Source organism: Adelges cooleyi, unplaced genomic scaffold (assembly GCF_023614345.1).
Source record: "Adelges cooleyi isolate 19-005CV unplaced genomic scaffold, UGA_ACOO_1.1 ACOO_flye_CR_arks_rails_tigmint_CR_PRNA_8, whole genome shotgun sequence".
NCBI lineage: Eukaryota > Metazoa > Arthropoda > Insecta > Hemiptera > Adelgidae > Adelges > Adelges cooleyi.
The window spans coordinates 6,306,766-6,321,528 of NW_026096513.1; the positions used below are offsets into that span (position 1 = coordinate 6,306,766).

General features: G+C 28.5%; 1 protein-coding gene across 12 annotated transcripts in view; it reads left to right on the top strand.

Annotated features, from left to right (window-relative positions):
• Positions 1-14,763, top strand: part of LOC126845540 (O-acyltransferase like protein-like) — a 37,772-nt gene that overhangs the window by 10,682 nt on the left and 12,327 nt on the right. For 3 of the 12 annotated variants that reach the window (XM_050584204.1, XM_050584205.1, XM_050584211.1), the window contains exons 2-11: positions 9,371-9,585; positions 10,019-10,236; positions 10,517-10,605; positions 11,329-11,519; positions 11,697-11,863; positions 11,942-12,110; positions 12,185-12,378; positions 12,518-12,674; positions 12,735-12,924; positions 13,744-13,886. In XM_050584204.1, the coding sequence (XP_050440161.1) occupies positions 9,371-9,585; positions 10,019-10,236; positions 10,517-10,605; positions 11,329-11,519; positions 11,697-11,863; positions 11,942-12,110; positions 12,185-12,378; positions 12,518-12,674; positions 12,735-12,924; positions 13,744-13,886 (1,733 nt within the window). Of the gene's footprint in view, positions 1-7,033; positions 7,353-9,370; positions 9,586-10,018; positions 10,237-10,516; positions 10,606-11,328; positions 11,520-11,696; positions 11,864-11,941; positions 12,111-12,184; positions 12,379-12,517; positions 12,675-12,734; positions 12,925-13,743; positions 13,887-14,614; positions 14,725-14,763 lie in introns of those variants that run through there. The other 9 variants (XM_050584209.1, XM_050584213.1, XM_050584212.1 and 6 more) reach the window with 6 other exon arrangements.

Sequence of the window (14,763 nt, forward strand, 5' to 3'; positions counted from 1 at the left end):
TAATTATAATTTTGTAGTTTTTAATTTGTTCGCTTAATTCTAATTTTATCAACTTTTAACATCTAAATGGTATACATATTATATTAAAAAAATAAAAATAGTTAACTATTTAAAACTATAGTAGCTGTTACTGAATTTCAATAAATTTCAACGATTAAAGTTTTTAAACAAGTCGGAACGTTGAATGCATTAATAGAATGATAAAACTAAAGATAATAATAAAACTATACTCCAACCTTCCTCTCGACCTAAATATTAAACTTTTAAGAGTTAAAACGTAGTTTTTGAAAACTTTAAATATTCCAATCAAATCTAGGAAACTAAATTATTTGATTATAACTTAATCAACTTTTTTCCAAAATGGAAAAACTACAAAACAGCAATATTTTAAGTAATAGTGAGCATTTTATAATAAATGTATCATCCTGTACATGAAATAACAGGATAATTTTTTTTAATGTTATCTATTATTTCCAGGATTTCTAGAGAAAATGTTGAACAATCGATTCATTGGTATATTACACAAACTCTCATATTCACTATACTTGGTCAATTTTACCGTAATTTTAATGATTAATTTTTCTGCGCGGGCATCCGAAGTTTCCTCAACACAAATACTCGTAAGTTGTTAGTGATAATGATTTTTCTCACCTATCATAACCCGACCTAAACATACTGGGTATTAAAATAAGTTCTCGTCAAATCCTTATTCTTAATGTAATGTACTTGTACGGAATCAAGCTGGGATTCATTATTTTGATCAAAGTTATGTTATTAACTAGTGTAAGAAATCCCTTATTTTAATATAATATTTTTTAATTTTAGGTAATGACAACAATTTATACGATTTTTACGACATATTTAGCGGCTCTAATAATGAATTTTCTTGTTGACGCGCCGTTTGGTTTATTGATAAACAGAGTTATTTTGGGGAGGTTTGCGATATTTTCTTATGACTATAAGTAACCATGTATTGTTAAAATATTATATATATTTAATTCCTTTTTTTTTTGTAGAAGAACTAGCACAAAATCTAAGGACAATTGATACCAGAAAAATTCAAAATTTGAAACAAACAAAATTACATGACAAACTTATAAATACACCATACTAAAAACATTTAACAGAATATAAACTTTCTATACATTTATTTAACTTCAGGTGGTTGAACATTTTTATTAATTATTAAATTTAATTTTTTGAATTAGTGAAGTTGGTAATTTAATTTTGTAGGAATTACATAGTTGTTTATTTATAATTATCCTTTTTTTTCTTCTTTTGTTATTACCCATCACTGTATATTATAAATCAATATATATATTAAATAACTTATGTAATTTAACACTTTGATTATTTTTATTGATTGAATCTATTAAAATCACTAGCCAAACTTCTTAATGAAAAAAAAAATAATAAAAAGTGAAAACTACATTTTGATCGTAGTCAATTCCTAGGTTGCGATGTGTTAGTAAATCAACAGGCTACAGTTAGCTAAATAATATTTTGATTATTTTGTTAATTACCATATATGGGTAAGTAAATTTTAAAACTAAAGTATTATAGATAGACGACCAACCCTAATTATATCCACCATAATACTAAAAATACATTATTGAAAACATTATTATTATTAGGTACAATGCGTTTATCAATATTTAAATAAAGTTCTGCCTATACCAATACAGTATAAACTAAGTACAGTCTAAACCAAGTACAGTTTAAATCAGTACATTCGATACCAAGAGCAATATAAACCAGCAAACAATAATTTAATCAAAAACTATTTTATCAGTATTAAGATTTATGTCTTAATCGTAAATCATATAAAATACAGAATTTGAGTTAAATTATAAAATATTAATCAACTAAAAGCTTGATATTTGAATAACTATAATAAAAAATTATAATCAAATATAAAATATAAAAATCTTTTAGTTTATATGAAGACAGCTACAACGTTCATAAAACATCAAATCTAACTTAAATTTACGTTAAAAAAAAGATTTATCAACTCTACATAATATGGAGTGACTTTCAAGTAAAAATAACTACTATGTTTTAACATTTAATATTAAAAATTCGCATAAGATACTTAATCTAAAACAATATTATCGAGAATTATGTTATTATATCATTTTAGTTTTAGTTTACATATGACGAACTTGGCCTTTTTTATTATAATGTATTTAGGTTTGATACAAACATAAATACTAGTTCTTATAACAGAGGTGGCGGAGTTATGATTTGTGTAAATAAAAAGTATATTGCTGAATTAGTATCTTCTCCGATTAATAATGTTGAACAACTATTTATATCAGTCAATTCTTACCACAACACTAAATGTATAATCGGTTCAGTTTATTTACCTCCTCTGTGCACGGTGGAAACGTACTTATGCCATGTTCAAACGGTAGAGTGAATTTTATCAAATCCTGGTGATAATGCTAACCTGTTGCTTATCGGCGACTACAATTTACCCAACATTCACATCAATAATGATTTCCATGGTCTGTCATTTGACGGACCGTTGTCGCCGAAATTGCTTGCGATTGTTGAAAATTTTGCTCGCTTTAACTTTCGTCTATTTAACTCGGCACGACTCAATACAACCGGTTCTACTTTAGATTTAGTATTTTCAAACTTGAACAACTTTGATAACTGCCACCCACCGTTAAATATTAGTTTTATCTTCGAACCTAAACTGAATGCTATGAATTTAACTGAATGTAAATATAATTTTAAGCGCGATGACTTTTCAGCTCTTTGTTCTCATTTAGCGATGGTGGATTGGCTTAACAGTTTTAATGGTAAGGATGTGGATACGGCCACAAATATTTTTAATGATACTGTCTTAAGTGCCTTGGATTTGTTTATTTCTAAATTCACTTCATATCAGGATTCTTTCCCCCCATGGTTTACGTTAGAACTAATAAATATGATTCGCTACATGCGTGTATTCATTGTTGTTTACCTGAAGTTTTCAAGTAATAGAGACACGTATGTACTAGAATTTAAAAAAAATATAGTTTAAAAAAACTAAAAACACGCTTAAATAGTAAAAAAACTAAAAAGTAAAAAATAATTTTCAATATAGAAATCAATTAATAAAAATTTTCAATATAGAAATCAATTAATAAAAAATAAATAGTATTATTGTGAAAAAAGTGTGGGGCGCTTTTCAAGAACTGATATATGTATCACCCCACGCTTTTTTCACAATAATACTATTTATTTTTTATTAATTGATTTCTATGTTGAAAATGTTTAATAATTGATTTATACATTGAAAATTATTTTCTACTATTTAGTTTTTTTACTATTTAAGGGTGTTTTTAGTTTTTTTAAACTATATTTTTTACCGGACGATTGCTCGCCCAACAAACGGAGCGCCTGTGACCGAGTGTCGAACCGGCGACAGTGAGCGCTAACTCACTGCCGCCTTACCCACTCGGCCACTCCTCCATTAGGTTTCATTAGGAGAAATTTTTATAATTTTTCAAGTTTAATGTGCACCAGAACTCTGTATATTAGTTTAGTTCCTTCAATTTTAGAGTATGGCTCCATACTGCAGAGTCCAGTCCAAAGTGGACTTACTGACGACTAAGAACGTGTCCAAGACTGTTTTTTCGTACAGTAAGCTTTAAATTTAATATGTAAACTGAGCATAGAAATTCAATTATTCAAGTCTTTATTAAATCTCGATAAGCTCACATACAGACGTAAGCTAAATTATTTAGTTTTTATTCACACTTATTTATTAAAACTATTGCCTTCGAATCGTTAAATTTAAATTATTATTATTATTGACAAATTTAGAATAATATGTACATACAAGTATAGGTAAAAAATAATTTTCAAAATATTCATATTTTCCGAGTAAATGAGTGTCTTCCGTTAGTTGGATCACCCTGTATACGGGTTAAATAGAGGACCTTGGTATTATTTTCCCTTGAAACATTGGAACAACGACTTTTGCAATTAGATTTCTTCTTTTCATATAAGTTTATTGTCGGTACTTTTTGTATTCGTTTTTTTAGAAAGGCGGTGAAAATGCATTAACATCAACATATGTTACATTATTATTTCCTCTGCAGAATTACATATTTAACATAAAATGCTCAATGTTGCCAGAAAAATTTCGCAAAAATAGTCTGGGGAATAATTTTATATTTTATTTAATTAAAACGAAATCAAGGAAAATTACACTTAGGTAAATTTATTAATTAAAGTTAAACTTTTAAACAATAATAGAGAATAATAATAATAAAATAATAAAAATTATTTAAATATTTTAATTTTCTTGGGAAATTTAAACTTTATTGTTTATTTAATTAAGATTATAAAAAAAAAAAAACCAATTTGAAATTTAATCATACATTTTTAATTTAAAAAACTGTGTGCCTCATTGGAAACTTAAATCTTATGTTATTCATTGACTCGTCTATTTAATGATTCAAATAGTATATTATATAAACATATTTTTTATTCAAATCTTTGAAATTGCATAATTTGGATTCCATTTTTCTACTAAGAAATTATAAATTAAATTATAAAATACAATTGCTGGCAAAAACGTTCTGAACAGTGCATATATTGTTTTCATTTAATATCATTAAAAAAAACATATAGGAAAAACTAAGTATAGTTCAAAGAATTTTTATATATATATTCATTTTTTTATATGTTAATATTTTTAACATCTCTATACCTGATAAGAGCAATATACCTCGTTTTGAACTAACTATGTCAGACATAATTATGTGTAGTAACATAAATCATATGTTTAAGTTTTAACTATATTTATTAAACTATACTTTTGTTATAACATATTATATATTCAAATTCATGCTATATGTGACATTTTTATATAACTATCATGTTATTATTATTCAATATACAACGCGCGTAGTGTGATATAGAACCTCTTTGAATAATTTCAATAAACTTTAAATACTCTAATAGATAGCGTACATACTCATGAGAGGCGTAATATTTACATAACAATAAGTTCATTAAAGAAGGGGTCGGACACATGACTCGACACGAACTTAACCGACACGAACTTAACCAACACAAAAACGCACTATTTAACCCAGCCTACAGCGCAGCGAAGCGCAGTTGTCTTCTTACATCTCTCATTCAACCTTTCTTTCCTTATTGTGTGGACGCCAAAGTCGGGTAGCTGTTATCAGTCCGCCGCGGCCACCAATATCCTTCCTTATTGTGTGGACGCCAAAGTCGGGTAGCTGTTATCAGTCCGCCGCGGCCACCAATATCCTAATCCTTCCTTACTATCCTTACACACTCATACGCTAAGTGCGTCGCGATACATAAAAAATACTATATTCATTACAATTCAATCACTTAAATATTTTAAACCGTACGAGTTTCTTATCACACACGTATCATTATTAACCAACAAAAACACTGTTGTTCTTTCGTTCATTATATATTCATATACCTATACCTAATTACTTTCCTCTTAAAGGTATCGTTAAAGGACATTAATTCTAGCGGTCGAACAATCCTATTACACCCATGTGACTATTTTTGGTCAGCAAGGAATGTAGTCGGCTTATAATAACTCAGTAGACGTTGTTATTTCTGACAAGCGCATTGATTATTATAAAACCATTGGTAGACCGTGTACTGAATTACACTTTAACGAGAAACAGATGGTCGTAAGATAACGTTAAAACACCAGTGTCTGAAATATTTTATGAATGAAAACATTCGCGTTAAAACAACGTTCATCTCGACATATCAAGATCACATACTCAAGGAATATCGACAAGGTCATAGAGCTTCGAGTAACTCCACGACAAGGTATGTACTATATACAATATTATAACACTGTGTAATAGTAAGTCTAGAGGCAGGAAGTGAGCCCTTGAAGTAAATATACACACATGCACACCCCGATTAAGAGACTTTACATATATATTTAAAATACCCATTCACCGCCGCTTACCCGAGCTTTTCTTCTATTACATATGGGACCTGTGGGAATAAGATTTAGCTATAGTCCTGGTCCAGATGATGTTTCCGAAATTATCTTAAATCCGTGTAGGCATTCCTTCCAATACAAATTATTTTTAATTGGTCTCTAAAATGTGGACATCTTCAGTCCTTGAGGAAACTTAGTTATTAGGTTCCTATTTCAATTCCGGTTGCAAGTCCTCTTTAACTAAATATAGGCTTATATCTAACCTATCATCACTTCCTAAATTGTTCGAAAACTTTAAGAACAACCATTATCAAGATCTTTAAAAAAAATACTTTTATTTAATTAACATAGATTTATATCAGGTTAGTCTACTGAAACTAATCTTCTAAACGCTTACACTGATTTATTAGAACCTGTAGAAGCTGGCCTACAAGTTGAAACAAAATAAAATACTGAAATCCGTAAAGCGTGCGATACAGTAAATCCTGACAACCTTGTTTCTAAGTTAAATTCAGCTAGAATCTCCGGTAATCTCTTAAACTAGTTCAGGCCTTATTTAACAAACCGTTATCAAAATTAAATCATATTTGTATACTCAATTGGTAATAAAAATGTATTTAAGTCTGACATTATAAACGATGTTATCTTCCATTTAAATCTTCCTTTTCAACTCACATAGAGCAAGTGTGCCTAAAAGCATACCTCCACGAAAATATTTTGCAGCGAGGGACCGTGGGAAAATGTGCATTTGAAAAATGACACAAATGGTAATTAAATACATAATTATGTTAAATTAAAAACTATACGTTATTTGTTTCCCGGAAAATATGAAATTATATACTAAAAAAGAAAATAATGATGTAACCTATTTGAATGTTGAAATGGTCTTAGAATCAAAACTTTATAGTTTTTTTAATTATAATGATTTCCGTAGAACCACGCATTTGAATTTTTTAATTAAAAAAAGAAATTAACACAAGTAAAGAAAAATAAGTAGTGGAATAACCAAATAGGCCATGACTTAAAATTATAATACGGACTACATAGATAGCTTAAGACATTCATTTGCAAAACTCGGTGTAGTTGACATAGATACTCAAAATGTTTCGAGCGTGGGCGTTGTTAACGTTTATTTTGCCGGTTGTAGTATTTTCCAGTGAAATCGCTTTTGATGGTCTAACTGTTTCTACCGATACAAAAAACCCAGTTTTACAGAATACGATTAATTCAGAATTGGTCGACAGAAATGCCACGAGACTCGAGCCGGTTTATCCTTGGTTAGCCGATCTCTTTTATCAATCATTGGTTGGGTTTTCCGTCACAGATGTTGGAAGTTCCGCATGTCGACTGCAATCAAAATTGTACTTAAGCCATTTAAAAAATAACTCCTACTGGGCAGTAAAAAGTAAGTGATGGTCATTGACCAAGTAACTATAAGTCTATATTATAGTTTAAATCTAGTCGATATTTTTAATAATAAACTGGCCGGGAGAAGCAAAACAAAAAATAACATGTGTTATTTGCCAATTAAATCATTGTCCTTAACAACAGAATTAAAAACAACAAAGTCCTATGCATTTTTCTACTACCATCTCTTTCGCCTATAGCCTTATTTTTTTTATTAAAATCATCATAACTTACAAAATTTCAGTATATAAAAATTGTTTATGATTATCTATCTGTTTTAAGCTAAAAGCTTGTGTTAGAGATAGAGAGTTATAGAACTTAACTAAAATTTATGTGCATATATAGCAAATTAACAACAAAAAAGAGAAACAAGAATATAAAAATAATAAACAAGTTAAACACAACAATAGAAGCTAAGCTTATAATATTTTAACTTATTAGAGAGAACAACCAATTATATACTAATTTTTTAGCATTATTTTGAGAGAGCTGAATATTTTTTTTATACAGACATGGTATTGAGATATTATAAGTCAATATTCTTTTATTTGTTTATCTTAGCTCTTAAGCACTAATTTAAACTATATCCATGTATATTCATCGTAGAAAATATTCCCTAAAAATTACTACTACACTTTATTGCTACAATCAATAGCGATTGTCACAATTAGTAGTGATTGTAATTAGAAGGAAACCGTTCTTTTAAATTTTATTTTTATGCAAACTACACCCTTTATCGACACAGCACTTTTACAATAAATCATTTTTTAATTTAGTTATACTCTTCACAGTAATAATGCTTTTAAAATTATCTAGACATATTAAATTATTTAACATTGTGAAAAAATTGTAATTATAGCGATAGAGTAAAAGGACATTTCCAGTTGCAAACAAACTTTTATACATTTTAAAGCAACAAATTAGTATGCCAACTTAGGCAGAATTGTTAAATATTCTATTAAATATAAGATCAATGGTGAATACAATTTAAACATTCTAATTGCCTCAGAAATTTAAATAGTTTATTGTATTTATACAATATTTGAAAAATTTACTCAAAATTGTAAAATATTTAAGTGTATTATGTTTTGACTCTAAAACAAATATTACAACTTTTTAAACATACACATATTATAATTAAAAATTATATTTTACATTTTTCATTGGAATACATTTCAGTATATTTTATTTCATAACGAATAGTAGTGCAATATTTACATAAAGAGATAATGCTTGACTTAAAGTCGTAGTAGATACTATTAATTCAATACATCAAACCCAGATGTTTCCTCTGCAAATTTGCACAGCTATCTTATCCTTATAGCCGAATGGTATAATAAATGGCGTTTAAAACCTAAATAGAACAAATCAATAATATTGTTAGCAGGTCAAATAAAATCTTAGGCGTAAAATTACGCTTCAACACAAATAAATAAAACATGATTTATTTAATTAAAATGATATCTGGGAAAATTACAAAAATGAAAATATGTTCATAAAAAAAAATACGTGCTAACTAAAATATACCAAGGGCGTGACTATACCCTATGCTATATCGTTCATTACCATTCTATAGCTATATAACTATAGCCGCTCTAACATTTGGTGATTTCCCATGGACCTAGCAAAGATCTTCTTTCATTAAATATCATATAAAAAAAATCATAGTTGATAGTTTACATATCGAAAATTCGCCTAAAAACAAGTAAAAAGAATAGTAGTGCAATATTTACATAATTGGTTAATGTATGACTTAAAGTCATAGTAGTGTTATATGATGACCACGTCACATAGGTCACGTAGGTTACATATTTTTTTAATAATTGCGGGCAGTGCTTCCGGTGACTTGAGACTGATGACCAAACGATTAAACTAACAATAAAGCTTAATTGCAAATTGTATAACGGCAAAAATTGTATAATATATATAAATGTATCTGAATACATTTATATATATTGTATTGTATAATCCTTAACATAATTTTAACATAACAATTTCTAACATTGAATTTTATAGTGTCTGACTCATGGCCTAGATACCTGAACGGATTATTAATAGGCAACACACATCACATTGGCGTTTATGACGAGTGCATCAGTGTGCATCAGCCTATTCAAGGAAAATATTGTATGTCAACAATAGAACTTCAGACTTCAACAAACGAAAACTTCACCCAGTACAGTAAAGATGAGTACGCAAGTTTCGATAACGCATGGCAAGAAATACTTGGGGTAAATATAATTAATTTTATTTTATTTGTGCGTAAATTAAACAAATAAATTAATGAGCAAATACCATTGGTTAATAACTACAAAATACAAGAATCACCATTTATGATATTAGGAATGTCGATAATAGTTTGGTTGTGTACGACACTAAGAAAAGAACAAACTTTTTTTATAAAAACTGTTAGTGAGGTGAAAGAACGGGACCAATTTAAAAAAGATACGGCAGATCTCCAAGAGTGATTTTATTACTTGACCATAATATATTTGCTGTTAATACTTTCCTTTCAACACCCATCAGTTTTCATCCTCCTCTCTTTTTGTTAGTGACCAAGTATCATATACGTTAGCCAGAAATACATTCGCTTATACTTTAAATACTACTGATTACTTTTTCATCTAAAATGTCTTAATACATTTCACTTATTTTAATTAACAGTTTATCGATTATGGTGACCGGTATAAAAGAAATGTTATCAATCTCGGCGTCTGTATACCAGAAGCGTGTTCATCCGCAGATCTTGAAGTTTCATTACAAAGAGAACTCGATCGTATATTCCTGTCTCATCAACTAAAAGCGCAAGTCAAAGTTAAACCGGATTTATGTAACACTAACAAGCATTTTTTCCCTTACGACACAGGATATTATGTAACTTGGTAAGCATGTTAGAAAAGCTAAGAAGATGCTCCCATCAGAATTTTAAACAAATTAAAAAAATCTCTAAATATCCTTAAAATACAATTAAGTTAAGGTACTTTTTTTGGGAATTGGCCCAAAAAGTTATTTTAGATTTTACTTTACATCTAAACAGGACATAATTTAAAATCTTTGTCGATTTCACTACTATATCGCCTTGATTTATCTAATCCATACATTTATTTTAAACAGCTTTTTAATATGTAAATGTATTAAATACTCGGTATATTTTTCGTTTAGCGGGTTTTTTGGCTTGCTGATTTTGATTGTATCATTTTCGACGACTTATCATTTAGTAGCCCTACGCAATGGTCGTGAAAACCAACCGTGTAAGTATAAAAATTCAAAATAAATGCTAGTTCTATTGTTTTAAATACTATTATTTCAATGATATATATAATAGTATATTTTATTTGGATTAGAAAAAGTATGCTACACTAATTCGGTTTACTCAGAATGTAAAACTGGAAAAATTTGTTTGTTACAATGAGTACAACTTATATAATAAACTATAAGAAACTAATAAAACTAATTTTGGTAAAAGAGTTTATAAAAATTATTTTGGTTTGTCAATGTTTATTACTATGTTTAAAGAAATTTAAAAAATATTTGGAACAAATTTGACTATTTTAAAGAAAATTATAGTGCGTTGTTATTTTAAGTTGAAAAATATGGTAATTTGTTTGGTAATTATTAAAGGGGAGAGTGCCTTTTTTTAATTTTTGGCCAAAAAAGTACTATTTGATCTATAAATATCAAAGTTGGCACAAAAAAAAATTAATTTAGCGGTTTATTAAGATATTATGGGTCCAGACACAAAAATAATGTAAAACATCAATGTAAAACAATACCTTCTCAGCTTGTAAGTAAAAACAACTACTGTCTCTCAATATCAGTAACGAAATACTCAGTTTAGACAAAATATACTTAAAAGAACTATAACGAACTATTGACTATATAATATAACATAGAACAAACATATGAATCTTTCCTCTTTATATTTGTTAGAGTATCTATTGAATATAATGTTTTTCGTCCATGTTTTATTTCAGCGCAAAATTTGGAAGTACTAAATATGTTTTCGGTAATAAAAAATGGAAATGATCTTATCAAATATAATAAGGACAATGAGCTCAATATCTTTAATGGTTTGGTGTCAATCCAAATGATGTCGATCGTAATAGGACATGGACGTCTAATTGGTATCAATCATCCGCGGTTGTACCCAAAACCAGTTGAAGAGGTACAACGTGTTTATTCTTTTATTGTCATTCATCGCATACAACATGATAAAACATATAAAATAGGTTTATTTACTTCGTTATTGCGAAATCATAAAGTCCAATATACCTAATACTATCCTTTTCATCAACCAGTGATAAAAACATACTAATGATGTATTACTTTTCGTTTATTTTAGATTCATCAAGATACCCACAACAATTTGGTATTATCATTCAATAATGCAATTGACTCTTTTATATTTATATCTGGTTACTTATTATACATGACAACTATTAATAAGCTCAGAAAACCCGGATGTGATTGGTTTCAAATCACAAAGATAATTATCTATAAATATCTGAAGTAATCGCTGCGTTTTATATCGTGATAAATTTTCTACAATTTACAATAAACGTTAAATTTGTATAAAAATTATTCCAGATCACTACCGGTTCATGTCACAATGATAATTCTTACAATATTTATTGTCCCCCATATGGGAAATGGACCTTTTTGGGCAAACCAAATGGGTGTGGAAGCAAACCAATGTAAAAAATATTGGTGGACTAATCTATTAGTTATAAATAATTTTGTCGATGGAGAAAAACAAGTGAGTATCAAAATCTAAATTTTACTGAAATAAAAGAGAATAATTGTATAACCATTATAGTAACTTATGTTTAGTGTCTCTACGCCGGTTATTTCATTTCGTTACAACTACAGTTAATGGTTATTGGAATTATGGTCGTTTACATTTATGGAAAAAACCGCAAAATCGGCAATGTTATAATAGCCTTGCTGATTACCGTATCATTAATCATTCCGTTTGCTATAACTTACTACTCGAAATCAGAAGGAATTACTAAATTCAATATATCGTTAGTATTTTCTAATAATTTTAGCAATAGAAGTGTTTAACTGTTTTAGACGAAAATCCATTCGTGGACACAGGAGTACACAGTGCGTACTCTTATTAGCAAGGCAACGTTCACGTTATTACATTTTTACCTTTTATAGGTTTTCGTTAAATTTATTTCAATCAAGTAGTTCGGCCTCATATCATTTCACGTACCTATACAGCCGATTTTATGTACGGGGTTTACCATTTTATATTGGACTGTTAGCTGGTGATATTGTCGAAGTTTTAAAAAAAAAACAAGTCAAAATGTCTAAGGTAATTGCATAACATTACAGATTACAATTGTTTTTGAATAAAAAAAAATGTATTTTTCAGACAACTACTTTTATAACTACTCTAGTAGCCTTTGGTCTTTACATATATGTCCAATTGTACAGTAATGTATTCTTTAAAAGACATAGGGATTACAATGCAATTGAGTCATCTATTTATTCAAGCCTTAACCATCTAAATACGCCCTTACTTTACATGTGGATCGCTATCTGTCACACTACTTCTAGTTATGGTAAGTAATGTCAATGCAATCTTATTTTTACAATAGTTATCAAGTATAAACTTATTTTTGCACGCATATTTAACCACTCAAATATACCCTTTAAAAAAGTATTCAATTTGTCCATCATCTCTCTTATGCAATGTACAACACTTCTTTCCATACTGTATTCCTACTAATTTATAAAACTGTAAATATAATATTACACATGTAATTGGGTTGTCAAACCCGTTAAATTCAAATAAATAAATATAAAAACTAATAAATAAATACAAATTATTGTTGTCCTTTTGTACACATTTTCCAGATAAAGATGTTTGTGTTTTTTAAACGTAAACACTCATTTTCTATGAAAATATTATAATTTTGTAGTTTTTAATTTGTTCGCTTAATTCTAATTTTATCAACTTTTAACATCTAAATAGTATAATATTATATTTAAAAAAAAAAAAATAGTTAACTATTCAAAACCATAGTAGCTCTTTTTTAATTTCAATAAGTTTTCAATTGTTAAAGTTTAAAAACAAGTCGGAACGTTGAATGCATTAATAGAATGATAAAACTAAAGATAATAATAAAACTATACTCCAACATTCCTCTCGACCTAATTATTATACTTTTAAGAGTAAAACGTAGTTTTTGAAAACTGTCTATAGTCCAATCAAATCTAGGAAACTAAATAATTTGATAATAACTTAATCAACTTTTTTCCAAAATGGAAAAACTACAAAACTTCCGTACTTTAAGTAATAGTGTGCATTTATAATTAATATATCATCCTGTAGAGAAAATAACAGGATAATTTATTTTAATGTTATCTTTCATTTCCAGGATTTCTAGAAAAATTGCTTAACAATCGATTCACTAGTTTATTACACAAACTCTCATATTCACTATACCAGGTCAATATTACCGTAATATTAATGATTATTTTTTCTGCGCGGGCATCCGAAGTTTCCTCAACACAAATACTCGTAAGTTATTAGTAATAATGGTTTTTCTCACCTATCATAACCCGACCTAAACATACTGGGTATTAAACTAAGCTCTTGTCAAATCCTTAATCTGAGTATAATGTACATATACAAAATCAAGCAGGGATTCATAATTTTTATAAAAATTATGTTGTTAACCTGTGTAAGGTGTTGTAAGACAAAACGAACGTAATAGACACTCCTGATTTATACACAAGTTGAACTGAAACTGACACTTGTCAGAGAACAAGAGTTTAACCGATTGCTGTCCAGGTTCTTCGAGGATGTCACTGAATTAAAAAGAATTAGAGATTAAGAAAGGATAGGTACAAGCGGCGTACGAGTCGCAAGACACGGGTACTTTAAGAAAGGAATGTGCACCATGCAAGATAAGTGCATGAGGAGAGAGTAGAGACTACTAAATGTTAAATGAACAAATACTCGAACTTAAACCTTGTAGACGGACAGCGACAACCGAGTACTCTTGACTGATGGTTACGGTGGACATGTGTTTACGGTAAAGTCGACTGACGAAATATCATTTAATTTAATTGTCTTTTATATTGTTTTACATTTTGCAACTAAGCGTGAAGTTAATTTAATTGTTTAGTAATTAGTCTCGAGTCGTCGTAAGCACTGCCCATATTTATTTTTATAAATTTACCTATATTGATGATGTGGTCATATGACATAGGTTACCCTTATTATAATATATTTTTTAATTATAGGTAATAAAATCAATTTATATAATATTTACGGTATATATAGCGGCTGTTGTGTTGCATTTTCTTGTTGACGCGCCGTTTGGTTTATTGATAAACAGAGTTATTTTTGGAAGGTATGCTATACTCATTTTATCATATAAGCAAGCCATATA